Source organism: Aplidium turbinatum, chromosome 11 (assembly GCF_918807975.1).
Source record: "Aplidium turbinatum chromosome 11, kaAplTurb1.1, whole genome shotgun sequence".
NCBI classification, from domain to species: Eukaryota; Metazoa; Chordata; class Ascidiacea; order Aplousobranchia; family Polyclinidae; genus Aplidium; species Aplidium turbinatum.
The window spans coordinates 5,994,531-6,021,623 of record NC_137482.1 but is presented as its reverse complement, the minus strand read 5'-3'; the positions used below and the strand labels follow the sequence as shown (position 1 = coordinate 6,021,623).

Below are 27,093 nucleotides of genomic sequence, written 5' to 3'. Positions count from 1 at the left end.
TGGGCTATTTTGGGCTAGTTTGAAATTGCTTTTGGGCTGGAAATTTTGAAAACATCTGGCAACCCTGTAAGGGACCTCTGTTAATCACATGCAGAAACGGATTGGCATGCACGACGTACATGACTTGCAGGCGTTTTGCAGATCGGCAGAGCATTTTTTCAAAAAAAAAAAAAAATTTATAATTTTTTTCCTTTTTCTGTATTATTTCCAAATCCAATTACCCGATAAAAAAGCAGTTTTTAGATTCGATTCTGGATGGATTCGAATCTTAAGGATTCCAAATTCTACTTTGGGCATCCCTATTCGTGGAACGCATTCGCATCTTGTCACAGAGGCTTTTGACACAGGGCCGGTTACCCAGATTGACAGAGTGCAGTTTTCGTAATTTTTGAAATGTTGTTTCCAGGGAGCTATCATGTTCTATCCACTAGAATGACCAGTGACTAGATAGTGTTGAATGTGAAGCAGACCCTGAAATCTGTTGCACAAACGTACACCTCATGAGTCGAATCAATGTTGCATGAGCTAACGGGCAGATAGTAGGATAGTTATAATAAGCATTAATTTAAAACTTTTATATTCTCAGCAAACTTACCATGAATAAAATTTCTTATAAGCTATGCTTTCTGTGATGTCGGTGTGTTTACACAGTGGAAGAATTTCCTCCCATCTGCAATGAAATACCGATTCAAGCGATATGCAAAAAGTGTATACATTGGACTATTTATAGCATCACTATTAATGATAGCCAATGTTTTTGTTCCAAGTTATGTTTTCAACAAGAACAGGAAATCTATACACTTTTTTGAAGGTATAAATTATTTTTGTGACTGGGCTATTTACTACCGTCAACCGGGGTGACTTTGTTCACCGGGGTGACTTTGATCAGCACTGTTTTAGCTTTGTAACTGCCAATTTGAGTAACTGGACTTCGCTCAAGTACTTCAGATCCCATCCTTGGAATTTGAGCGAAGTCCAGTAACTCAAATTGGCGATTACAAAGCTAAAACAGTGCTGATCAAAGTCACCCCGGTGAACAAAGTCACCCCAGTTGACGATATTAAGTATATATATGTCTAATTGTCTAATATATAGCATTACAGAATTTCACTCTTAGCGGCATATCGTTATGATATGGTACTTATTTCACAAGTGTAGATAGAACGATCTATTTCAGCCCAATGTCTCTTCCCTAGTCACTGCTACTATGATGACTCTTTGAAACGCACTGGGTGCTAGAAATTTGAAAATTCTCAGAAAATTAAAAATTCTTTGCTAGAGAGTTTGCTTTGTTGAACCATAGACAAACAAACCAAAGTAACCTTAGCAGGTTTAACATGTATTACACAGAGATATAACGGCACCCGGACATTTTGCCGAAAGGACATTTTGCCGAAAGACATTTTGCCGAAAGCCATTTTACCGAAAGCCATTTTGCTAAATGGACATTTTTCCAAAACTCATTTTTGGGTTATATGTATCAATATTCTCCACAATGACTTTTAGTCTATCGTTCACAACCTTAGTCCTTTCGGCAATTTGTCCATCGGCAAAATGTCTTTCGGCAAAATGTCCTTTCGGCAAAATGTCCGTGCACGGATATAACATAATTAAATGTTAAGGTTACTTTGTTTTGTTTGTCGATTGAAAATTCTCAAAACAATATTGATGCCATATATATTTCTGTAATTTATACTTAACTACCATGATTGATTGATTGAATCTTTATCCTCGGACTGGAAAAGCTTCTTGCAGAGCTTAATCCTGGCAGTTTCGCATATTTGTAGAAAATTTGAATCACTGACGCAGGCCCGGTCACCGAGATTGGCAGAGTGAAGTTTTCCGATTGTTGAAGTGTTGTTGCCGGGGAATTATTCCACTCACTAGGTGCCGCTGAATGGAGAGCAGCTGGGTTTCTTTTTTCGCTGAGACTTTTCTGTCTTTTGTCTGAAATGACTTAAATAACTGCAATCGATTTTATTTATTTTGGTCATTTTTAGTCATTTTTGGTCATATAGCCTATAGTCAATTGACTATATATTTTTTCGGACATTTTGACCAAATTGACTATTTTTTTCGGACATTTTGCTAAAAAATTGGTCAATGACCGATAAATAACCGAAAAAAAAAACCAGGAGAGCAGTCCTAAATTGCGTTGCTCAAGCGCACATCCTGAGAGTCGAACCAGTGCAGCGTGTTATCTTGATCCGGGCGCGTAACCACTGAGCTATCGGAGTGGCGGACCATGTCAAGCATGACAGTAATATGAACTTGGTTAAGATTCAGTATTTGGTAATTATTCTTGGATTAATTTACAATTTAAATTTTGTTAAAAGTAGACATTCTGGCAGGTACTACATTGTGATGTTAATGTTAAGTATTTGCATACGGTAGTCAAAACATAGGATTTGTACTGATATATATATATTGGATAACACAATCAATTTCCTATGAAATGTTAAATTTTGAATGCCTTACTTAAAGATCATAGAAGTGTGACAGCATTATTTAATTGTCTAACACACAATCAACATAAAGAAATAACAAAATGTGGAAAATACATTGCTGTATTTATAAATCAAATAACATTATTTGAGATCAAAAGTTTGAAACAGAGTGATCTATATGTACATCTCTTGACAACATGCAAACTGGAAGCCTGACTGAAGGCAGAAGTAATTTCGATGTTAAATTTTAAGCTAAATTTACTTTATATAGATCCCTTTGAAATAATACTTTTGAGAATCTAAATTGCTGAAGTGTAATCTCTGAATCTCAAATCACTGCAAAACTTTTAAAATAAGTTAAAGAAAGGATAAATATTTTCCATTTACCAACTGCTGTTGCTAGACGCTTTTTTGATTTCCTGCACGAGTGTCAAAATTTAATTCATTATTTGAATGGTAACAATAGCACGTAAGTAAATCAAAATATACACAAATACTATATATATCATATTTATTAACTAAGAGTAATACTCAAATTATCAACTAATACTAGCGATATTGGCTACTAACAGATCGGCTTTTAGTCAAATTTTAACTGCACGTTGTCATGGCCTGTGTATAAAGGTTGCCATGGTTTGAAATAATAAGCAATAAGATTTTCCTTTTCCACATGCTTCATCTTATGTCTTTTTTTTGTAATACCATTGCTTCCATATCTGATTATTACCCAGACAGCAAAATTTGTCATTTTTATGTTGATTCAACATCTGCAGACATTGCATCAATGTAAAAATGATAGTGTGAAATGAATGCATGTCTGGGTATTGGTTATTAAAGCTCTTTATATTGATTTAAGGTATGTTGATGTGTGTTTTCAGATGTAATGGATCAAGCAAACATTCATTTAAATAAAGACAATGCTGACAGGGTGAGAAAAATAAAGTTTGTTTTTTTGTTTCAAATTTGATAATGAATTTATGTCGTGGCATGTATCAGGGATATCTAAAGAAGGGGATACGAAGGCTTTTATTATGTCTGACAATAGAAGGGCTTTTGTTTATCGTAAATAATCTGTGTTTATCGTAAAATGACAATTGGCACCGATAGTAATTTAATAAATCTTGTTATGATAACTTGCATTGCGCTATTAGCATCAGGCCTGGATATTCACAGCATGCTCATGGTTGCTTGATAATTCAACTACCCATATACTTGCTTTACATCCAGCCTACTGCAAAGGCTTTGTTTAAAAAAAACAGCTTACTGGTAACTTTTCAACTGTCTTTGTAAACAAGTATTCTTTAAATATGCTCTACGTAACATTTGCTAACTGTCTTCTGTAGCTCATTATACCAGCTGCACTACAAAACTTTCTATGATTTAAAAAAAAACACATGTTTAAAGCACTGCAAACTACCGCCCTGGTAGTGTCATGAGAATAAGGCAATCGCTGTGAGCCTTCATATCCCCTTCTCTAGATATCCCTGGCATGTATTGTATATTTTAATTTTGGATTAAAGTTGGCAATACTGATGATGAAGAGATATAGTGATGAACTTACTTCAAAATATAGTTCTCTATTATTGGCACATAAGCATAATATACGTTTGTGATTGAATGTAAATTGGCAGTTGAATTTGATGTATTTTTTATGGTTGCTAGTTTTTCTAGCTTTTTATGATTTTTCACTTGACAATACAGGTGGTTCGAAGTTTGCAACATCAAGTCAAAGATTTACAAAAATTGCTTGATACAAAAACTCAACAATTGCAAGAAGTTAAAAAGTGGAAGGTGAGAGAAATATGAACATCTTATGAGACAAACTTAAACTAAATATGCCTGGTCTTTGTAGGCTATGGAATGATGGTCTGTAGTGTATACACACATTGCACCAGTTGGATTGTGTATAAACTATTTCATGAAGCTTTGGCAACGCTTAATCGCTTCAAACAATTGCAGATTTGCTTTGTTTTAAAATTCGTGATCACTATGATTGATTCTGATTGTGTTTAAAGAAAACTGACTTACTGCTTTTTGTGAACAAATTTGCACAGTTTTTGTATTGTTACTAAGGATGGTTACTTATTTGCAGTCAGACATGGTGAATGGAGCTACAGTCGAGTTACCTGAAAGCATATTGCATCTTGGTGCTGATGGGGATCACATTATTCATTTCTTAAATAAACAGGTAAAATTTTTATTCAACGGTGAAGTGACATTGTGCAGCTGGCTCTTACATGTGTCCGAGCAATTTTTCCAAAAATCAAAGATTTGCATCTTTAGAAGTCCCTTTTTTTGAAGTAGATGAAACTGACGTATTTTGAATGATATATATACGTGATTACGTATGTTGGTCCAAAAGTTTCTTTTTATCAAGGAAAGACATATCTTATGTATATATATAGGCTATTTAATATTATGTAGGCTATATATTTAGATTATATTTGAGTTTTTATTAGATTCTATTTGAATAAGAACTTCTGATGATCTGTATAGGTGAAACAGGCTGTTAAGGATTCAGATAGGATTTAACTATATTTGATGTAGGCTATATAAATGTTTAATACTATTTTCCCAATGGTATGCTTGCGTTGCAACGAAATATTCCAGACAGGTTAAGTTTTATGTAAGTTGCCATAGATTTCTCAGCTTGTTATGTATGGTTTGATTTAAATGTAGCCTAATATCTTTCATAGCTTTTTATTACCATACAGATTTTATCGTTTTCTTCAAATGTCGTGGATATTAAGTTCTGGATTTTTTGCATTACTACCGTATTAGTTTTGTTAGTATCGTATTGTTTAATTGAATCTCTATCCTCGGACTGGAAAAGCTTCGTTGAGAGCTTAATCCTGGCAGTTGCGCATTCTTGTGGAGGCTTTGAAACACTGACGGAGACCCGCTCACCGAGATTGACAGAATGAAGTTTCCGATTGTTGAAGCGTTGTTGCCGAGAAATTAATCCATCCATTAGATGCCGCTGAATGGAAGCAGTCCTTAACTCTTTAACGTGCGTTTCTCAAGCGCACATCCCGAGGGTCGAACCAGCGCCGCTTGGTATTGAAGCTTCTTCGTTCACGAAGTCACTGAGTCACTAATCAACTGAGCTATTGGGGCGGATTGGGATTTTGTTAGAATTTGCATTTGTTAGTAGCCTATTGTTGTTTAACTGACCAGTGACCAATTATTTTGTTGTCAATCGTTTGTATATCTTGTTTTGTCTTAGCTTCAAAGCTCTGATGCATTGAAAGGAACGCCATTGAAAAGTGAATACGATGTGAACCACTTCTCAATGTTTGACAGGTCAGGACATGTTTGAAAGCCGCAATTAATTTATTGCGATTCATCATGGGTTGCTTAATTGCTGTTGTATTATAGCCTAGAGCTTTGGTAGAGAGTTTGTCTTATTGAACCATAGGCACACGAAGCCAAGTAACGTGAGCAAATTTAACATCTTCAAGTTTATGTGTATTACAATCGTATTTTAAAATATATGTAGTTGAATGAGTTTCGCTTTTAGCAGCATGATCGTTGCTTACTTCACAGTGTAGATTCAAACGATCTGTTATAGCCTGATGCTGCGGGTTCTTTTTGGCAATATCAAATTACACTAGCTTTCGGAACACAGTTCCCTAGTCATAGCACATGACTAGGGAACTGTGTTCCGAAAGCTAGTGTAATTTGATATTGCCAAAAAGAACCCGCAGCATCAGGCTATAACAGATCGTTTGAATCTACACTGTGAAGTTTTAAAATATAGTTTATTACAGAAGACTCTTCAGGAATAACAGTACGCTTCCATCTTAACAAAATATAATTGACCATTGGACCGGTTGAATATTAAATTTATCAACAGGAAAAAAACAAAAACTGTATGTTACAGTGCTTCTGACTAGCTCAACACTCAACAATAATCACGAGAATCGCAAAGGTCACTGTAACCGGCTCACATGATGTGAAATCATGATATGTTCCCATAGGCAAGATGCGAAAAGCTAATTTTAAAACACACAGAGTAGAAAAGACTAGCCGCAAGCATACAATTGTCTGTATAAAGGTGATTTATTGCGTTTTATTTCCAGGGCTTCTAAAATCTTGGTTTGATACTCAGACCTGAATTTGAATTGTATACAAAGAAATGCAGTTAAAGATCACATTTTTTCGTGTGCAACATGTCGAAACAACGTTTAAGCAATTTGAGATCATGTCCAGGGGCAGGTCTGAGTATCAAAGCAAGGTTTTGGAAGTCTTACAAATAAAACGCAATAATCCACCTTTAAACAGACAATGGTATGCTTGCGGTTCGTCTTTCGTTTCTTAATTTGTTTCAATGTAGTTTTCTTGTTTGAATTCTGTAAATATGTTAAACTTGATAACGTTGCTGGGCTTCGTGTGCTTGTTACAGCCTAGATCTGCCAATTTGTTGATGTCATTAGTAAAAAGTGTATTTGTATGATTCGTCACTTTGAATATTTGTGGCCCTTTCCAGAAGGAGTCTATCTGTATAGTGGCATTGTCTAGAGTAGACAAAGCACGAACTGATAAAGTCTATTCAATTTGTTGAGCACTGATTGTGGTTTTAAGATAAAAGCTTAGTTTTTAAAACCTTGGTCATTGCTTACGATTTTATCTTAATTTTACCTTGCCGCTTGTGTTATTGCGCATCTCACAGTGAATACTCTATTCATCCGCCAGGCAATTTATCTACCAAATCAATGTTGGGTTGAAAATGAGTCCGCGAGATAGCATTGCCAATCGAAAGGATTTGTCCCAAGAATTAGTTGAAGTTGTACATGAAGGTGTCAAATTTCTCAACGCTGGCCTCAATAATCTCAAAGTCAGTCCCACCTACCGTTTTACCAGCAATGATTTCGTTTACGGTATGACTGTGCTTTCATTTACTAATATGGTGATGTTCTGCTGAAATATTTTTTGATAATTTCAAGCTCTACTTTATTCTATTGCGTACCTGGGATTTCTTGACTTCAAAAACACGACTTTTCTAACTAACAAATTTTGCGTTTATCTACGTTGAAGCGATATAAAATACAAAGTATTATCGCTGTGTGAATTAACAATTGTGAAGTGACTTCAATGCTTCAACCCACGTTTTTTGCTATCCCCAACGGATGTCATTCTAGAAAGTGATTAATGCAACGATTGTGGCTTTCCGACCTGTTTTGCCATAATTGTATAAATGCAGTTCACTGAATAAAAGAAATAATTATTTTTCTGGAAACCTTTCAGACCTTTGAAAAACAAAGCAAGTGGTTTAAATCGGCTAGTTGCAATTGATTTTAGTGCATGTCAAGTATATGCAATGCATGGTGTCCGCGTATTATGTAGAGTGCCGGTTTATTTCCAAAGGGTTGAAAAGAACAGAGAGTGGCACCGGGACTCACTACGAAGTTGTTTATAAACCAAGATCAAGCGAAAACATTGTGAACAAGGGACAGCTCTTCAGACTGACTTTATTTCGTCCGTTTGCCCCGCTTCAATCAATAGCAACCTCTTCACTGCATGAAACTGAAACAATACATTTTATCGTTCCTCTACGCGGAAGATCAGATACTTTGAGGTAAAGCCTGCGATAATTTGTTTTGTGAGTTTTTCATTTTGTTTTCATCATTAACGTCCATGGAACGACGAAAGTGCACCATTTGACTTCCAACTCGCAAATGAACGAGGAAAGATGGCAAAACTTTGTAGGTTTAAAAAGTATGCGGTTAAAACCTAAACACCTTTGCGAACATTGATTGGGCAGGTAGAATGGCGCATGTATGGTTTCTGCTCGCGCAGCCACAAAGTCTTAACTTTGTTGATACAAAACTTGGCCATTGAATAATCCGCAGCCTTTATAATTAGGTAGTTTTCTCATAATTGGCCTACAACAGCTTGGGCGTTTCATTGAATGTACATGTCATTGTTTTATGACGTGTTTACGACGTATATATAGTTATATACATTACTATCCCGACTTATTACCAGAATCTATAATCATTGTCATTTTAAAACTATTTTCCATGACCAAAAATCGAACGTCGATCTAGCAGTCCCCGTAGTAGGGAGAGACACTAGCCTGGTGTCTCATCTAGAAAATCAGTTTTTGTTTACTTATTCTTTCAGCCGTTGAATCGATATATAATTTAGGCTAATTTTCTGAGTGGGCATTTCAGCCACTAAGCTGCTGGCAAGGCTCCATTTGTGTGCGTGGTTTTTAGTAGCACACCGTTATTCCAAGTGATTGTTTCGTGGATATTATACAGTACAGTAGATCGAGACATCCGTGAGTCAAGATAGTCATCTTTGTTGGACAAAGTTTGCTTTGTTCTGTAGCCAGCTTACTGTGTGAAAGCGGATGAAATGTGTTGTATACGGGGCCATCTATATAACGATTGACAGAGCTACGTGTAGCTTGTGTTTCTATGTGAAAGGAAGTTGTTTGCACAGCCGTCCACCGAACTTTTTCGATTTCTGTTATACCAGCAGAATGTAGACTTCATTGCAGTCATAGTAACATTAACTGACCTAAAAAACCTAAAAAAATCAACGGCATTTGCTATCAACATACATTTTGGTAAACTTTATGATTTCAGAAGTTTTCTCGAATACTTCAAAGACTTTGCAGTGACGGACGGTAATGTCCACCTCACTGTGGTATACTACGGCGTAGAAGCTCTCGCTGAAGTTGAACAAAGTCTTCGATCATTGGAAAATGCGCTGCACTTTCATAATTACAAATTAATCAAAGTTGTTGATGAAGTGTTTTCAAGAGGTCGCGGTATGTAACCAAAAAATGTGATAATCACCTGAACGAATTTGTTGCTGATTGTGCATTTTTTATTTTACATGGTGCACAGTTATGTAAAAATTTGTCAAACGAAAAAGCACAAACTAACTTTGTGCTGAGTGGATGCACTAAAAGTGACTTGCAATTTAAATTTAAACAACTGGTAAAATCATTTCCACTTTCACATACACCAAAACAGTAACAAACACCGTTTAATGTTCATGGCACACTTAAACTTGCTTATTGAATATGATCAGGTCAAGTTGTGGTTTAATGGGTGACAACTCACACTGGAACTGGAGGGCAGCATTTAGAATTTCAGTTGTAAGCCGTTTTTGGGAATTCAATTTGTTACAGTTGAAAAGCCAGACCCACACATGTATGTGACTTCTGGCACAGCGCAAGGCAAGAGAATTGCGATGACATGCTCTGATAATGAAGGGCATTCTTTGCTAGTCTGCGACAATTTGGTGCAGTCGATTCGGAGTGATCTCTATTCGGCCATGGCCTTTTTTTGGAGACAACCGATTCGGTGTGGACGGCTTCTGTTTCTTTGAAGAAACTGTAGTGACCATTTAGGTAGGCGTTTTCCACGTTTCCTTCCCATAGCCATACAAATGAAACGGTTTATTTTGTAATTATTTCACAGTGAGGTAAATGGGAATTAGCTCTCCCTGGTATCTTACGGGTATGTCTAGCAATGATTATAATAGGTTAAGTAATTAATGAAATCGTAATAGTAGATCATGCTAGTAACGTTAAGGAGAAGGGGCGATTTCATACACCTGACAAAGAAAAGTAATAACGGTGAATAAGTTAATTTATTACATTTCAGAGGCGCTTGCCGGATTTGCCTCTGTTATGTCGTCCGCGGTGATGACTGTGTTGTTATGCTTGTGCTTTGTGCTGTTATAATCTTAATTACGTTGCAAAACTTTAATTTATAAAGGTGCAAAATACGGCACTTTACACTACTTGAATAACTAGGTTTAACTTGCGAATGAATTGTTAGAGTGTAGACTGTAGATCAGTCTCCTGAATAATTTTTAAAATTCTTTACTGAACAGATACTGTGTTGGGATTTTCGAGAACTTTTGTCTGCATGCAGACAATTATGTTCTATAATCGTGAAGCGTTGTTTGACAGCAATATCATGGAACTAGGTCTTTACTTAGTTGATGACTCCCTTGAATAATCTCTGGTTATAATTTCTTAATATAAACGGATGCCGCCGTAGGATTTTAGAGAGCTTCCATCTCTATACAAATAATTGTTATTTAATCATGAAATGCCGTTTGACAGCGCGTCCGCACTGAATCCGTCGTCTCCGAATCGCCATACTCGGGTTTCACCCTGGTTTGGAATCATCAGTGCTACATTCCCATTACCCATGTGGAATCATCAGTGATACATTCCCATTACCCTTGTGTATTGGTTTTCTTCCATTTTTGTTCGATCGGAACCTTTACGCTTTGTAAATCCCCACATTCCCTTAATTCTTAACATCTTGTTGGAGCCTGGTTCGTAATCGTCGGAAGAACGCAAAATCATTCTCCAAATTCTCTTACATATTTTGTATTCAAATACCTGGTGAACAGACTTATTCTCTCTTAACATGCTCAGCTGCGTATTATACAATTATACAATTTGCGCATAGACCAGGATGAACATGCGAGACAAAAGTTTTCACTGATTCCGCTATGCCTATATATTTCTTCTTTATTAAACTCGTGATTTGTCTTTCTGTGTTGAATCTTAGCATCATCAGCAGATGCGATTCAATTGCATTTAAACGTCTTCACAGGTGAAAGTTGCCTATTTCTGTAAACAATACTTCCGGTTAAAACAAAATATTTCATTCAGCTCTTCAGCACGGCGTTGAGTCGCTAGATGGCGCCAACCCACTTCTATTCTTTTGTGACGTCGATATCGCTTTCACGGGAGAGTTTCTAAACGAATGCCGGGCCCACTCAATTGCAGGTACGTATATGGCGGCAACAAACATTAGCGCTCGATATATTAAGCAGATTCAGCAGACTTGGTAAAACCAATAAATCTGGCAAAGAATTGAAAATCTTCGATTTCTTGCGTCAGGGCTTATTGACGTTCGAATCATGGTTCTGACGACAACATGGCTTATGAAATGCAATAAGTTTCGTTTTGGTAATGTATTGGTATAGTTTTTTCTGCACAACAGCCATGTTTTTCTTCTTCAGGAAAATCTGTTTTTTACCCAATCGTGTTCAGTCTTTACAACCCGTCTCTGGTTTACAAGAACGCGCCAATACCATCTCTTCGTGATCGGCTTAAAATTAAGAGAAATTACGGCTTGTGGCGGGACTTTGGCTTTGGAATGTCGTGTCAGTATCGTTCAGATTTCAAGTACATAGGTAAGATGATGCCAAAGTAATAGAGTCGAAGTTTATTTCCTTTTAAGATGAATCATATTTATGATGAAAAGAATGGTTTTTTTATGCAGTAGGAAGACCGCGTGTAGCATTTGGTTATCTAAACTTTTCTTGCTTGAATACGTAAACTAGTTTTAAAAGACGCTTGACAAGGGCTTAATGTATAGCCGAAAACGTTCATATTTTTATATCATGGCGCGTTGCTGCTTGATTTTGTTTGCTTAGTGGCGAAAGGTTTGCAAAAGTGTAGAATTTTATCTTGAAAATTGCATAGATAAGAGGCATGAAAGCTAATCGAGAATTCTTGTACATTACTTGTTCAAAGAAGCATTTTGCACGAAAGTTCAATGTCCAACATGTACACTTAATAAAGAACCAAAACGTAACGTACTCTGATAAATTACATCAATTTGCTCAATGTCTTTCCATTGTAGGCGGATTTGATCTTAATCTGGACGGTTGGGGAAGCGAAGACACGGACTTGTATCGAAAGTTCGTTCAAAGCAGAATCAAGGTTGTTCGGACACCTGTGGATTCGCTCTTCCATCACTGGCATGAAAAGTTCTGTGATGCGTCCTTGGCTGGAGGTGTGTTTTTCTTACGATAGTGTTCCGGATAATCTCAAAAATTTGAACAAAAGTTGTTTTAATTTAACATTTGTAGCGACATGCTCTGAAGAGGTTTGGTGTTGGTGAGGTTTGCTTGACAGCCAGAGCGAGCATCTTCGACTAACTTTATCAATTTTATGCAAGGTTTTCAAGCTTAACGGAATTTAAAGCAACACTGTGTTGTTTGCAACAAAACAATTTAACGGAACATTTTTGTTTCAAACTACTTCTACTACAGTATCATAGCCGATGCGGCCTTTGATGAACTAGATGCTCAGTTCTTAAATTTTTTCAATGTTTTCTTTGTTTCAAATACTTCATTCTAAAGATCTCTAGTCGCAATATATCACTGACTTTGTCCAATAACATGTTGGCTTTTTTTTACAGAGCAATACAAGGCTTGCTTGAAATCTCGTGCGAGAACAGAAGGTTCTCAGGTCGACCTTGGTTTGCAATATTTTAAATTAAAAAAAAGCTTAGAGAGTCGTGAAAAGACGTGACCATGATGATGATGTACTACAGTGATGTACTGGGCGCCAATCAATCTATATAGAGAAGAGTGCGTTCAATAAGTGTTGACAGGTGTTTCTTTTACGCAGTTTCTTTTTCTTATAAATTACACAGCTAACTACAGTAAGTGACTACCTTTTTTCTGAACAATTGTTTCCACTGTGTATTTGCTTAGTTTTTGCGAGAATAACCTGTTCAAGTTTACTTTCATGCTGTTAATGCAATAAGGTATTGTGTGTTTTTTCAAGATCAGCAGACCGAACCGGTACCTCTAAATGCCCATTGTCAGGGTTGCCAGCTATAATTGGACCGGTTTTGAGGATTACTGTTTGGGTTCTCGATTACGGGCTAGGTTAAGATTATGGTGTAATAATCTTTCAAAAAAATGCCAATTTCTGAAAATGCCAAGCAATGCCCGACAATTCTCAAGGGTTGCCAGATCCGCGAGTTTTGCCCCGAAACTGGCTACATTTTCTTCCCAGTTGCGAGAAGCGTTTAGCAGTTGCTGGTTGTGTAATCGTAGATTTCTTTGATTTTTTATTATATCAAATCAACTTTAATAGAATAAATACTATCTTCAGTTAAAAACATCCGGCAACGCTGACAATGGGTATGTAGAGAGGTACCCGATTGAACAAATTGTTATTCTTACAAATATCTCAATTTCGAAAACGGTTTTATTTTTCTTGTTCTTTTTGCATTGAAACGGTGTATGTTGCGTTGAATCGTAATGTGATAACTTTCTCTCAAAACTGGCGTTGCTAAAAGTGGTGTCTGCAAACATCAATGTAAACTATTTCTCTTGATGTGCCGTTGTAAAATTTATTAAGTGTAAATTTATTTGAAAGGCCAAAAAATGTCCTCACGACATCTTCTTTAAAGACAGCAACGAATGATGAGGTTCGAAAGGAAGCAGTACCGCTCTGTCTAAACTCTAAAGGGTCTACTGTACAGTGTACACTCTTAGACTTGATTTGAAATCAGGTTTTTACCTTACCCCTGTTTTCAAAAGTCTTCACCCCCTTGGTCACTCTCGTTTGAAAACCCTTATTCTTTTTGGGCAGTAGTGGTAGTAGTCCAGTTTTAATCCGGTGATGTCCCCGTTACCGAGGGTGGCCGGATTCACCTTCAAGTGCCGCAAGCATATTCACATCCTGCCTTCACATCGTTCTGTCTAATGCGTCCTCTCTTGTCAAGCTCACCTTGCTGCTTTCCTCCTCAACTTGCCTTTTTCAGGTTTTCTTAGATTTTCCTTTTTTATCTTCGACCTTCCACTTGCAACTCCAGCGCTCTTCGCAAAACACCATCTTCATTCCTTCTCAAAACATGCCCATACCACCTCACTCCATTCGCTTTTGCCAATTCGATCAGCATTCTCATTCAACCCAAGCAACTTTATAAGTTCTTTGGTAATCATCTTGTCCATCAGCTTCACACCACACATTGTTCTCACCATCGCTCTCTCAGTTCTTCTTAAAATCTCCAATTTGTTTTTCCGTAAGCACCATGTCTCACTTCCGTACAGCATTACAGATCTCACACAACTAGTATAAATTCTTCCTCTCATTTTCAACGGAAATCGTCTACCACATAACAACTCTCGACACTCTCTGAATTTCACCCAACCAAACCTTACTCTTGCACTCACTGTCGCTTCACAACCACCACTGACATTCAATCTATCTCCTAGGTAGCAAAAGACATTCGCTGATTCACTTCGTCATTCAGCTTTTCAACAGGACCAATCAATCTTCTTCAATTTTCTTGCATCTTTCACATTTAAAATCATCTCCGGATCTGCATGTCACTCTCTTCATTTTCGCACATCTTTCATGCACCCACTTCCCGCATTTCGTACACATAACAGAATTGTCCCTTACTCTTTTTCCACATACACCACATGGGTCAATTTTGCTCATTGTGGTTTCCCCTCTCGTTCCACTTATTGCAATCTTTGTCTTTTTGATGTTGACACGCATACCTTTACATTGAAGCGACTCCTTCCACTTCTCAAATTTCTCTCTCAGATCTTCCGTTGAGTCACTCAACAAAACCAAATCATCGGCACACAGTATGAAAACCCTTATCCCTTTTGGGCATGAAACAAACTTGACATTGCTATAACCTATTTGTTTACTGTTGACACAAACTGATAGTTCCGCTTTTCACTGTTTATTAACAAAGCTTTCTGATTTCTGTGAATTTGCGAATTATCTGTTTAGATGTGCGTTGTGCATTATATAGAAATTTTATGTTTGTATGCGTTTTGGACCTTTCGTGTGTTTTGTAGATGCGTTTCATTGAACATTCGCCGAACATTTTAATGTAAATACTCCTACCAACAGTGTAATCTGCACTTTTTATTGCAAGCAATATTTTCTAAACGCACACAACCTGCAGTAACCACAATCATCAGCTTCTGTTAATAGACTCACGTCTAAATCCCGTGTAACGTACGGTTTTTGTACTGCCAACGTCTTTGTATGTATGCTTCTACACTGTAGATTGGCACAAAAGGAAACTTTCATATTGCTTTTGATTGTAAAGATGTCCTTGTTTGCTTTTAACGACCTGCGCGGAATTTGTACTATTTTCTCTTTTTTTTGAGCTTAGTATTGGTGGCATTTTTTGACGTTTAAAGCATTGGACACATGTTTGGAAAGCTCTTTGTGTCTTACCTGTAACACGGTATAATCATAATCGTTGGTCTACAAACGTGTTGTTGAATGAACGTGTTTATTCTTGTTTTGAGGTAAAAGCAAATAAAAGATGTTACTCATGTAGATGAACTCTATTTGTCTTCACTTCCAGCTACTGTGCAGCAGTGTGGTGCCCATACCTACTTAACTGTCTGGTGCCCATACCTGCTTAACTGCCTGGTGCCCATACCTGCTTAACTGCCTGGTGCCCATACCTTCTTAGTGCTTAACTGACCGCCTTATCACTGGAGTATTGCGTTCACTGGATTTCTGCATTCTACTCCAACGAACTATAACTGTAGGCCAGTTACCAACTCATGTTGACATCCAACCTGCTGAGGTTTTCAGAAGCAGCCCATTGCTCGCCATGGAAAGGAACTGAGGCCAACCAAATACATTACCGGTGACTGAAGTCAATACCCTTTACCAGCTGCTTTTGAACTGATGCATTCAGCCAGCGGTCACGGCACTGGCACACAGGTTGATGCAGCAATTGTTGTTTCTACCCATAGCTTAAGATACACATTGAATACTCAGAAGTAGACGCTGATGTCTCTTGACCTTCGTTTCGATTTTTTGATGTCACTGAGAATAAAATTTCAAAACCAACCAAACCAATCACTTCGCTGTGCTCCCCGCGCAAAACGTGTTGAAGTTGCTCCGAAACAAGACCATGGATTCTTCCAAGGCTGTGCAGTCGGAGTCGTGAAGTCGGCGAGATTTTGATGTGTCCGGAGTCGGCCAGTTATAAACCAAAAAGTCAGAATCGGATATCTTTCGCTGGACTCCACGGCCCTGGATTCTTATAGTTGTAAGATACCTTCCAATACCAAACGGTACATAATCCTCAGAAAAATATTGCTGTAAAATTTTTAGCTGAAGTTTAGCTACAAAATTTGCAGATAGAAAAAATTTTTAAGATGGAATGAAAATTTTTATGATAGAAAAAATCTCAGGATGGAAGGTGGAAAAAACGTTTTCTATTTCATTCCATACGCTGTATGCAAGGACAAGATTACAGAATTTTTTTATAAAATCAAACTTAACATGAATCAAAAACACTTTCGAATTTTTGAGGCTTTTTGTGTTGAAATTATTTCGGCTATAGGCTAGGCTAGCCTACATGGTAATTTGTTTGTTTTGTTTGTTTGTTTTATTATCTTTATCCTGCATTGCGGGAAAGCGGACTTGAGCGCTATGCATCGGTGTACGCCTTCCGACGTACACCTGACCCACGCTGCGGCCGACTGCAATGTCTGTTTCCGGTTGTCTACTCTACTTATGACTGAAATTTGGTAGGCCTACTATCCCTTCTTTTCTCGTCCCATCATATATAAAATTTTTATGGATTAAGCCAAACATTGGAAAAATACACCTGTGATCAGGCTTCGATGCATGCATTTTTCATTTTCATTGGTATTCGACAACTGGACCCAACTACCGTATCTTGGCTGCACGAGGAGGCATTGCCAATCTAAGCTACTACAAGTCAAACGAGAAAAGAAGAAGATGCATGTACTCTGAAATGGTAGTGGGAGGACATGCTTTGTGAAATTGATGATTAAATTGTCACTGACAGTTAGCCCATCATACAATTGGATTTTTTACAGTTTAATATTAAACACAATCACTACGTTGCATTTGATTAATTGTAATTTTTGCTTGGATTTTGTAGTTCAGGCTACTATCCTCCCCGGATAGCTCAGTTAGCGCGTGGCTTCTGGGACGAAGAAGCTTCAAGATCAAGCGGCACTGGTTCGACTCTCATACTGTGCGTTTGAGCAACGCACGTCAAGGATTGCTCTTCATTCAGCGGCATCTGATGGATGAAATAATTCCTCGGCGACAAGACTTAAACAATCGAAAACTTCACTCTGTCAATCTCGGTGACCGGGCCTACTTCAGTGAGTGATTCAAAGTCTCTACAAATATGCGAAACTGCCAGAATTAAGCTCTGCAAGAAGCTTTCCAAGTCCGAGAATAAAGATTCAATCAATCAAACTTTATTTATGTGGGGTTAGACATAAGCTACACAGGTCTATTACTATGAAAATAGTTTGAAATCAAACCACCAATTTATGCCTGCCACCAGAGATGGAGGAACCATTTTAAAAGTAGGTGGGCCCAAAGGCGTAGCAGTCAAAGTTAATTAAATTTCTGGGGGGCTTCGCCCCCCAGACCCCCCATAACATTGCTGCATTCCTAATACTTCAAATCGCTTATACATTGTGATTTCATGATTGCCTTTTGTGCCAACTAAGCGAAAAATTTCCGTTTTTAGGTCCGATTTGGCCAAACAAGTCACAAAATTGTTAAATTGCTCTATATGCTAGCGCTGTACAAAATATGGCGATGTAGCCTACACACAAATAAAAAGGCAATATACACACACAGTTATAATTCCAACCTGGGAAAAATAATCTGCAGCATTATACAGTAGGCCTACGTGCATGCACTGCATAGTATGTAATGATATCATCGTTTTAACTTTGGAGAACAATTAGATTGATTTATAGATTACTCCACCAATCACACGCAACCACACCCACACGTGCTTCCCATCAACAGTGGGCTCAACAGAAAAGTTTGAAGATTATATTTCATCATTGAGCTATCAAAGATAACACAGCAAACAAATTTTTTTTTTTTAAAGGCACGGCATGTGAGAGTCAGTTTAGGGTATTTCGAGGCTCCTGATTCCGAAAATGCACATTTTTTTCGAATTGGCTCTAGTTTTTAAGATAGCCTACAGCAAAAAATTTTTTTGCAATTCTGAGCCCCTATAGATTTAACATCGTGTCGTTTATTACAAAGACAAAACTGAAAGTAATCCCAGGCACATTTCTGAGTTGTATAAACGCCATTTGAAACCAATCACGTTGATTACAACCCAAACAAACGGCTATTTAACGTTTACTGGCCTAGTAACAATCAAAATACGACGTGAAGCAAGCCTTATGGGGTACAAGATGTAGAATAAACAACTTGTCCTTTGCCTTAATATATTTGTTGACTTCAACAATATCAGACTTACCAACTAAGCTACTAAGTACAAATAAAATACATACATTGTTTTTGCCAAACTAGACGAATAAGCAAAACAAAGCCATCGATGAACAAACGCAAGTCTTTATTATGGTGGGCTTACTCAGGCCCGGATTTAGGGGGGGGGCAGAGGGGGCAGTTGCCCCGGGCCCCCCGACTTTTGAAGGGCCCCCTTATGTGGAAAAAAATGTGATTTTGTGTAATTTTTTTCTTTTGGCCTTTGAAGTTTCTGCAAAATGCTGTGCAGTAGTGGACTAATGCTACTGTAGACGTAGAGATGGTTTTTCGCGCCGTAGGCGCGAAAAAAATTTTTGCACGGGGGCCCCCCGATCTAAAAGTGCCCCGGGCCCCCCATCAGCTAAATCCGGCCCTGGGCTTACTATAGGCCTACTGAGCAACACCCATCAAGGTACGAAGGCCGTTTATATCAATAAAGTAGCTGCTTGAAATTTTATCCTTGTTACGGAAGAATGTAATCTTGGTTTGAAATTCAATTCCTGGTAGTTTCGAAAATTCGAAAAAACTAAGTGCATTTTTAGAATCAGGGGCCCTGAAATACTCTAAAATGACCCTCATCTTTTGTGTCAAAATTGTTTTGTTGGCCTGTGTAATCAAACTAGTGTGCATCAAATGAGTGAAGATCTTTTTTTGGAACTCCTTCTCAAATTTGCTGTTTTCACTACCTTTTCAAAGAAATTTGGCTTTCAAAAGTGGGTGGGCCAGACCCACCCAGAAAATAACGTAGGTGGGCCCAGGCCCACGAGGCCCACGTGGTTCCTCCATCCCTGCCTGCCACTCAACTGTTGCTGGCAAAGCTGCCAAAAAATCATCTCTGCTACTATTAGACAAAGAAAAAAACAAGAACATGGAAAGCAAATAGGCTCATGGATACGCTACAACCAGGTTCCTATTTTTATTTTTAGCACCGGCACATGCACACTGTGCATAGGCCTACCTAGGCAATCGTGAGTTCCTACGTGTTTGCACGGGTGTTGGTTGAGCTTTTCCGCTCAACTGTGTGCCATTGAGAGTTTTTTCTTCATGTTTCAAGTGTGGTGGTAAGGAACAAACTGCAGACCGTGTCAACAAAGACTACGTCATATTATTTGTCCTCCAAATGGAACTGCAGGTCTGCCTGTCTTAATTATTGCACTGTAATACCACAGACTGACTAATATTATAATGACCTCTGAATGCAGTCCGATGAAACATTCTTAATTACCGAATGGTAAGAGGTAAAAAAAGGATAGAGCGGTAATTCCAGAGGTCCAAGTGAAGGCGATGTCAACAGTAGGCTTACCATAAAATAAACGAATAAAATCTTAATTAATTTATAACTTGAATTTTTATGTGTGCTTGGTGATCTTGGGGCCTTGATCTTGGTTAAGAAGTCTCCCCGAATGACTTAGCCCCGCTACTGCTAACTAGTTAATTAGTTTTAAGTTTTCATAAAAATAAATAAATTAAACAATTAACCATAGCCTATAGCCTACAGTCGATAAGCTTTCAAATAAACAATAGAATGAGTTATTCCATAGTTTGCAGTATTGCGAAAAAGATGTCTACTTCTACCCTCTTCATGAAAACGGTTGGAATGGTCGGCTTCGTTGTTGTTGTTGTTGTTATTGTTGCTGTCTCTCACCGTAAAGTCACAACAATAGCAACGTGCAGTTTGCAAAAAAATATATTTACTGTTTTGACCTTTGCTTTGTTTGTGGAAATGATGCTTGTCAGAGGCTACATATATGTTTTGGTCAAATGTTGTTGACGTGGCTATACATACTGAACCACTTTGCTGGACTTTGTCTTCTTCGTGGGCTACATCTGACTACAGTCAGAATTCAGACAACGTTTGATAATGTAACTTTGCAAATCATGTAAACTCAATTCAAAAGAAATTTTTAAAGCTTTGATAGCTTTTTTAGTTGGCAGTATTTTGCATTGGGTGTTGTGCTTATGTGTCGGTTAATCATTAAACTGTTGCAGGCCAGTCTAATCAGTTTGTTTGCTGACTATTTCACTAAAGTGTTTGGCGTCGTTAATTCTTCTTTTTGGTTAACTTCTTGTTTTTGGTAAGCGTAAAAGAATATGTGTGCTGATTCAGCCCGATCGGATGCAATAGTGTTTAGCAAGCTTGCTGTTTGTAATGCGATAAGATAATTTAGAATGAAATCAGGACAGACAAAAGGAGGTTGTTGAACCACAACTCTTCTTTTATGTGTGAGGTCCCAGCAGTGATTAAATAAAAAATGAAAATACCACGTGATATTGTTTATTGCTGATTCAATTATCGCACTGTCACACAAGTTTCGAAGGTGGGAAATAGGTTGTTTGGAGTTCGTAATTCTTCTGTCTACCCGACTGTAGGCCTAGCTGTCTTTATGAGCAGAATCCAGGGATATCTACAACTACGGGATTGCTAACTAGAAAATAGCTATGACAGGAGCTGGCCGACGCCAAAATCACTACATTGTAAAAATAAGAAGCAATCAGGAGGCACTCAGTCATCTATGTACAAGTACAAAAGTGTACCATGTGACTATAACTGTATATTTATGGAATATTCAAGCTTTCGTCGGCATGTAGCCATCAGGTTAAAGAAATCTCTATCATAAACGTTAATTATGAATATGGTAAGCAATAAGAGAAAACAAAGTGGGTATGCATCATAACAGGAGTATAAATTCAAATTAAAACGTGTGCAGTAGATATGAAGCAATAGCACAGATAGGTTTCTTTTAGTTACGGTACACAAAATAAAGCATAAAAAGACTACCCTAAAACACAATAGAGCAGTAGCGTGGTTGGAATAGCGAATACAGTAAAGACGTATAATAATCAAGCACACACAGACATTAGTGTCAAAATAAGCGTTGACAGTGACTAGCTCGTCTGCAGACCACTGATAACCGAGTAGCCTGAAAGGTGTGATAATATTGCGTGAACTCCAACTTTCATGAACCAAACACCTGAAAGCATTCTCGCTAATGTGGATATAATGCTAGCTAAACAAGAGCCGAAAAAGTACCGGTATCGACTGAAATCAGCTTTGAAAAGTACTTCAGTACTCCATAGGCTACTTGGCTCAAAATGTATTGTTGGTACCAGTAGCGGTACCGGAAAAGTACTACCCACCTTTAATCGCAGTGAACTATAACATTATGCACAAATAATACTGGATAAAAGTCTGGTGACAATTATACGCATTATACATATAGTGTGAAAAAAATGAAAAATACAAGTTCAATACAAATGACATGTGAAGATATGTAAGCATATTTCCTACAACTTAAAATTAGCTGTTACTAGAAGCTTTTGATGTTAGTTTTCGGATTTTTCGAAGCAGTTTAGGTTGTGGTGTATCAACAGTTGGTTGACTGTTAAAACGTTTAAGCTGATTTTTTGAAAAACAATTAAAAGCACATTGCACAATTAATTCAAAATTACAATGCCCAGTAGAACATTTTGTATTTAGTAAACCAACAAGAGTCTTTGATGAGCATAGCATCTTCCTGAGCATCAACAAAGGCACGCTGATGACTGTTTAAAGATAAAAACTTTGTTGGTGATAGAATTGATGTATCGAGCAGTTTCTGAAAATGCTGAACAAGCTGTGCTGTAACGTTCCAAGCCAAGAACAGTTGATTCATTGAAAACACCTGCATGCCAAAAAATAACTGGTCAATAGTCACACAAAAATACTAGTAAAGCATTGACATGAACACAAACACACACCTTGCACATGAATACATAAAATTTATCCCCAACTATGGCTGTGTAATACAATACAGAATTAGGCTCTTTGCACTTGATTACATGTTCTTCAAGTTTTTGAAGAAGTTACATTGAATGCACTTTCTACCACTGTACATTTGTACAATAATACATTTATAAGAACACTAACCAAACACCTACTGAGAGCATGTAGTGGAGATGTCCGTGAAATGCTGCTTGGATTTAATGAGGATTTCTTCAGTTTGTTAGCAACCTTTAATGCCTTGTCTTCTTCCATAGCATACAGGCGAGACAAATGACGAAATTCTGCAATTTACATGACTGACCAAGCAGGTGCTCATGGCCAGTAGGCTACAAGGGAGATGCATCAGTTTCCTTTTTACAAAATTGTTGTAAATATTCTTCAGATTATGAGTAAAATAAAAAAATAAAAACAGCTTTTTCTCTTTTCTCAATGGATGCTCTATGCTGTGCGAAAGTTTTCTAGGCTACCACACAGATCAACAAACAATTTCCTATAAAACAAAAAGTACAGCTTAAAGTGGTGAAAATGGTATACAGTATACAGCAATAGATGTCACTTTTTTTTAAACAATATTTATAAAAAGTTTCAAAAGCAACAGGCAAAAATTTGAGTTTTTATTTCATTCAGATAAGTTAAAGAGACTATCGAGCATATGAGAATGAAAGCATAATAAAACATTTTATTTAAACAATATGAATAGCTTACGTAGTAAGTACCCAAACAAACTACTATGATGTAATCAGAAAAATGTTATCTTACCTGTTGCAGACATGATTGTCTGCAGATACAGTAACTACAAAAAAGACATCATCGAGTGCAAGCATCACACGTTCAAACCAACTCTTTAACAAATTAGTGTCAAGTTTTTCTACTGGAATGAAACAAACAACATCTTTTGTACTTTCCACTTATTGATTGGACCATAAATGTCAATACCGGTACAGTTTTTGCAGGCTGACCTTCTTCAGTCAAACCAATGAATGAGCCACTAGTATATATTCAACACGCTGAGCAGTAGCCTATACACTTCGTCCATCATTAAAACGACAATTCGTTCCCGTTGAGAAAATTCAGATGTTCGTAATCTTAAGTATCCCAAATCCAGTTTTGCAAAGTCAACAAATTGTTGTTGTTACCAAATCATTCTCATCAAAATGCAGGGAGCGTACTCTGGATTATTCTGTGACAATCCAATCTTTCCTCGGAATTACTTGTATCCATTTTTGTTTTAGCTCATGTTCTTTAGGAAACTTATATAGGCTAAAGCAATTTTCTCTTTACTAACATCCGTTTTATAACCAGTTTTACAACCTGGTACACAACATTTATACACCATCTTTCAGTTTACATTAAATACAGATAGAAACTTAACGCTGCAATTTAGCTGAAAGCAATATACATGGATCGACAATGGTAGGCTGCAAGCAGTGTAAATATTTTTAAGGTAGGCTGTCATGAAATATTTTTACCGCTACCGGTATTTTGAGTAAAGTGACAGTTTCACTTTACTGGTGACTGTCACACAAAATTCTTGAAGTGTAGTTTAACTAGGCCTAGCCTACTCCAGAAGCTGAACTGGCCTTTCCTGTCTGCTCAAACATAAAAACAAGTAATACGTACTGCCATGAATCAAACTCGTAATCAGGTCAGCATCTTCAGTGAAACTTGCCTAGCCACTTGATTATCAAGGTACCGTAGCTGGTGAAAATCAGCAACAATGTTGGTAGCCTACTGGTAAGCCTAATAACCCCATACTGTGAGCATGTACTGATGCAATCTGCCATCAACTTAGTAGAGTAGCCCACGGCTAGTAGCCTACATGCATAGGATTGTTGTAGTAGTATAGGCTACCATACAAAAAGTTAATGGCATTTAATGCCGTATAAAGGACAAGGGGAAAGTCCATTTGCATTGTCAGATTACAAAAATAGATGTTTCTACATAGTTATAAATAGCCTACACTCAAGTTTTTAAAATTTTGACTCAGCAGAAGTATCAATGTTAGTTAGCAGGAAAGTTTATATCCTAACTTGCATATAGGCCTATTGCTTCTGCTGAACCCCTAGCCTAGCACACCATTTAGTAACCAGCCAACCTAAGCGAAGAAACATTACAAAGCTTTACATTTACCTGCTTTACTTAAATTATAACCAAGAAACAAAACTAATTCTGCAGTGACAATTTAATAAGCACAGAGTTATGAATTCTCTGGCCAGTACACTGCAAACTTGCAAAGGAATTGAGGAAACACTTCAAAGTTTAAAAATACCGTCGGCCCGCTTATGACAAAATTGCTGAGTCATTAAACGTGAGTTAGCAATCCCGTAGTCGTAGATATCCCTGGCAGAATCTTTATGAACTAAACACAATCTCTTGCTTGCTCTCGGAAAGAAAGTAACTCAGGCTTTGAAACGTAAGGTAGCCTAAGTTGCAGCCGAAGCCAGCAATTCCACATCACAGGGTAGGCCTATAGGTTTGAGGTCTACATAGAAATAATGCGGCTAGTTGGTAAAAGACATTTATGATCCGATACTTCTTGAGTTTGATATTTGTAGGTTGTTTGGGTAGTGAGGTAGCTTTTTTTAACCATAAACAAACATAGCAGAGCAACACCACAACATGTAACATTATAACATATTAAAATACAGCAAGAGACTGTTCATCAGGCATTTCATAAATAAAATGATTTGCGAAATAAAAGCTGGATATCTTTATCAACATCACGTGGCAACCTAACATAGTCACCAGAGGAACGCAAGTCATTTTATTTTTGTTTGTTATAATGTTAAATGTTGTGGTGTTTCTCAGGTATGTTTGTCTATGGTTAATTGCTTTTAGGAGTGAAGTAGGCTACGCAAGATTTAGCAGAGGATTGCCCTCAATGAGACTTAGACCTAATAATATTTTTTAAATAGAAAGCCTATTAATAGTGAGACTGTAGGCATCAATTGGCGAAACCTATAATTCCTTATGCTCCTTGTGCAGTTGCATTACAGATAGGCTATTTGAATACAACTTTTGGTTAAAGGCTTCCAGATTAAAGTCATCTCATCATAATACAAACAGTTTTTGGTCACAATGTAGAGTAAAATTTGAAATTATCACAGCCTGCCTATCAAACTAACTCAAGAAGTTTAGCCAACTCAGTGGCCGAGTGGTTATCGCCTTTTACTCTGGAGCTGGTGGATTTGAAATGGATTTCAGGTCGGGTCAAACCAAACATTTTGAAAACGGTAGCCTACAGATTGTATTCTTTCTTGCATAATGAAGTGAGAGTAACTCGAGTAATAATTTGATGACAATATTAATCTAATGCAAACTTAAAAATGAACCCTGTTGCTAAAAGACTCCAGCACTTGTTGAATGAAAATAAATAAACCATAATCTTACTATTGTTAGCTCAATAAGTTTATCATTGAATTAAATGATATAAACTTATTGTGAGAATTTTTATACCCGGACTGAGAAAGCCTCTTTTAGAGCTTAATTCAAGCAGTTTCGAATAGTTGTAGAGTCTTAAACTACTGAAGCAAGCTCTTCGCCAGGATTGACAGAGTGAAGTTTCTGCTTGTTGAAGTGTTTCTGCCAGCAAATTAGTTCGTCCATTGGGCGATGCTAAATAGTGAGTTGTCTTTGATGTGCGTCACTCAAGCGCACATCGCGGAATTGAACCATCTTTGTTTGGTCAGAGCTCTGGAACGACAATCGAAAGAGCGCCGGTTCGATACCGCTTGCAGCTGTGTCTTTGGCAGGACACTTACAGGCATGCCTGAAAGTGGACACGAAGATTGGCTTCCTTGTCTTCCCATCCACTTAATCTAAATCTGCAATCACTGGACGTAAGCCTGGATACGACAAACAAACAGAGTGAAGTTTCTGCTGGTTGAAATATTTTTGCCTGCAAATTATTTCATCCTCTAAGTCTAGGGCAGTGGTTCTTAACTTTTACTAACCTGCCGAACACTTACTCTAATCTGCAAGCTTTCGTTGATCCCCAAATTTTTGCTGAGTCACAAAAACAAACATTTAGCACATTTAAGTAATACACCACTGTATCAATGAAACTTCTGATGTTGTTTTTCTGAGACCAATAGTGAGATTCGTGGCTTTGTCTGGAAAACAGCAATGTCATTTTCGCATGCAAGCCGGTTTCGTTTTTTTTTTTTGCTTTGACATCTACCATAATAAAAAAACGTATCCTCGCATAAATACGTGGTTACGAATGCTATGAGAACTTCAAGGGTAACTTTTGTAATAAGAGGATAACTTTTCATTTATTGGCACCAATACGTTTGAAGATTTGTTGTGTTGAAGTTTCTTTTTGCACCTCGCTTTCTTGAAGCTCGATAATGTCATCCAAGTATGGACTGTTTATATCTGCTGTTGTAGAATTATAAGCAAATGATTGAGTGTTCATGCAGGATATTGCGTTTGCTCAGGAAAGTAGTTTTGAACTGAATTTTGTAACTTCTGCAAATGCTCAGTAAATACTGGCTTAAGCCTCTGAACTTCTGCAACTTCTCCATTAATTGCTGTATCGGAACTACACAGAACTTACTACCTCGTTCAGACGTGGAAAGTTAGCGAAGTTGTTATTTTCCAATCGCTGCTACCACAACTGCAATTTCCTCTGAAGAGCACTCATATGCTCTTCAGCTTCTACGTTTATATTACATTTTTACCACTCAGACACATTTTTACCGTCAAACACACAGATGTTTATTTTGTTTGTTTGTCGTATCCAGGCTTACACCTGGTGGTTGAAGATTTAGATTAAGTGGACGGGAAGGCAAGGAAGCCAATCTTCGTGTCCACCTTCAGGCATG

The 27,093-nt window shown here is 37.5% G+C and overlaps 1 protein-coding gene and 1 long non-coding RNA gene across 2 annotated transcripts; one reads left to right on the top strand and one right to left on the bottom strand.

Annotated features, from left to right (window-relative positions):
• Positions 1-590: 590 nt before the first annotated feature.
• LOC145779977 (chondroitin sulfate N-acetylgalactosaminyltransferase 1-like) lies at positions 591-15,552 on the top strand. Its single transcript, XM_082591669.1, has 12 exons — positions 591-811; positions 3,326-3,375; positions 4,149-4,238; positions 4,540-4,635; positions 5,674-5,750; positions 7,143-7,327; positions 7,815-8,025; positions 9,044-9,228; positions 11,101-11,217; positions 11,454-11,627; positions 12,080-12,232; positions 12,641-15,552. The coding sequence occupies exons 1-12, from the start codon at positions 676-678 to the stop codon at positions 12,751-12,753; spliced, it is 1,587 nt and encodes a 528-aa protein (XP_082447795.1). The 5' UTR covers positions 591-675; the 3' UTR covers positions 12,754-15,552.
• A 5,496-nt stretch (positions 15,553-21,048) lies between these two features.
• LOC145780118 (uncharacterized) lies at positions 21,049-22,911 on the bottom strand. Its single transcript, XR_014290602.1, has 2 exons — positions 22,423-22,911; positions 21,049-22,166 (listed from the first exon to the last, which is right to left on the bottom strand). It is a non-coding gene; the product is annotated as an uncharacterized LOC145780118 (long non-coding RNA).
• Positions 22,912-27,093: the final 4,182 nt, after the last annotated feature.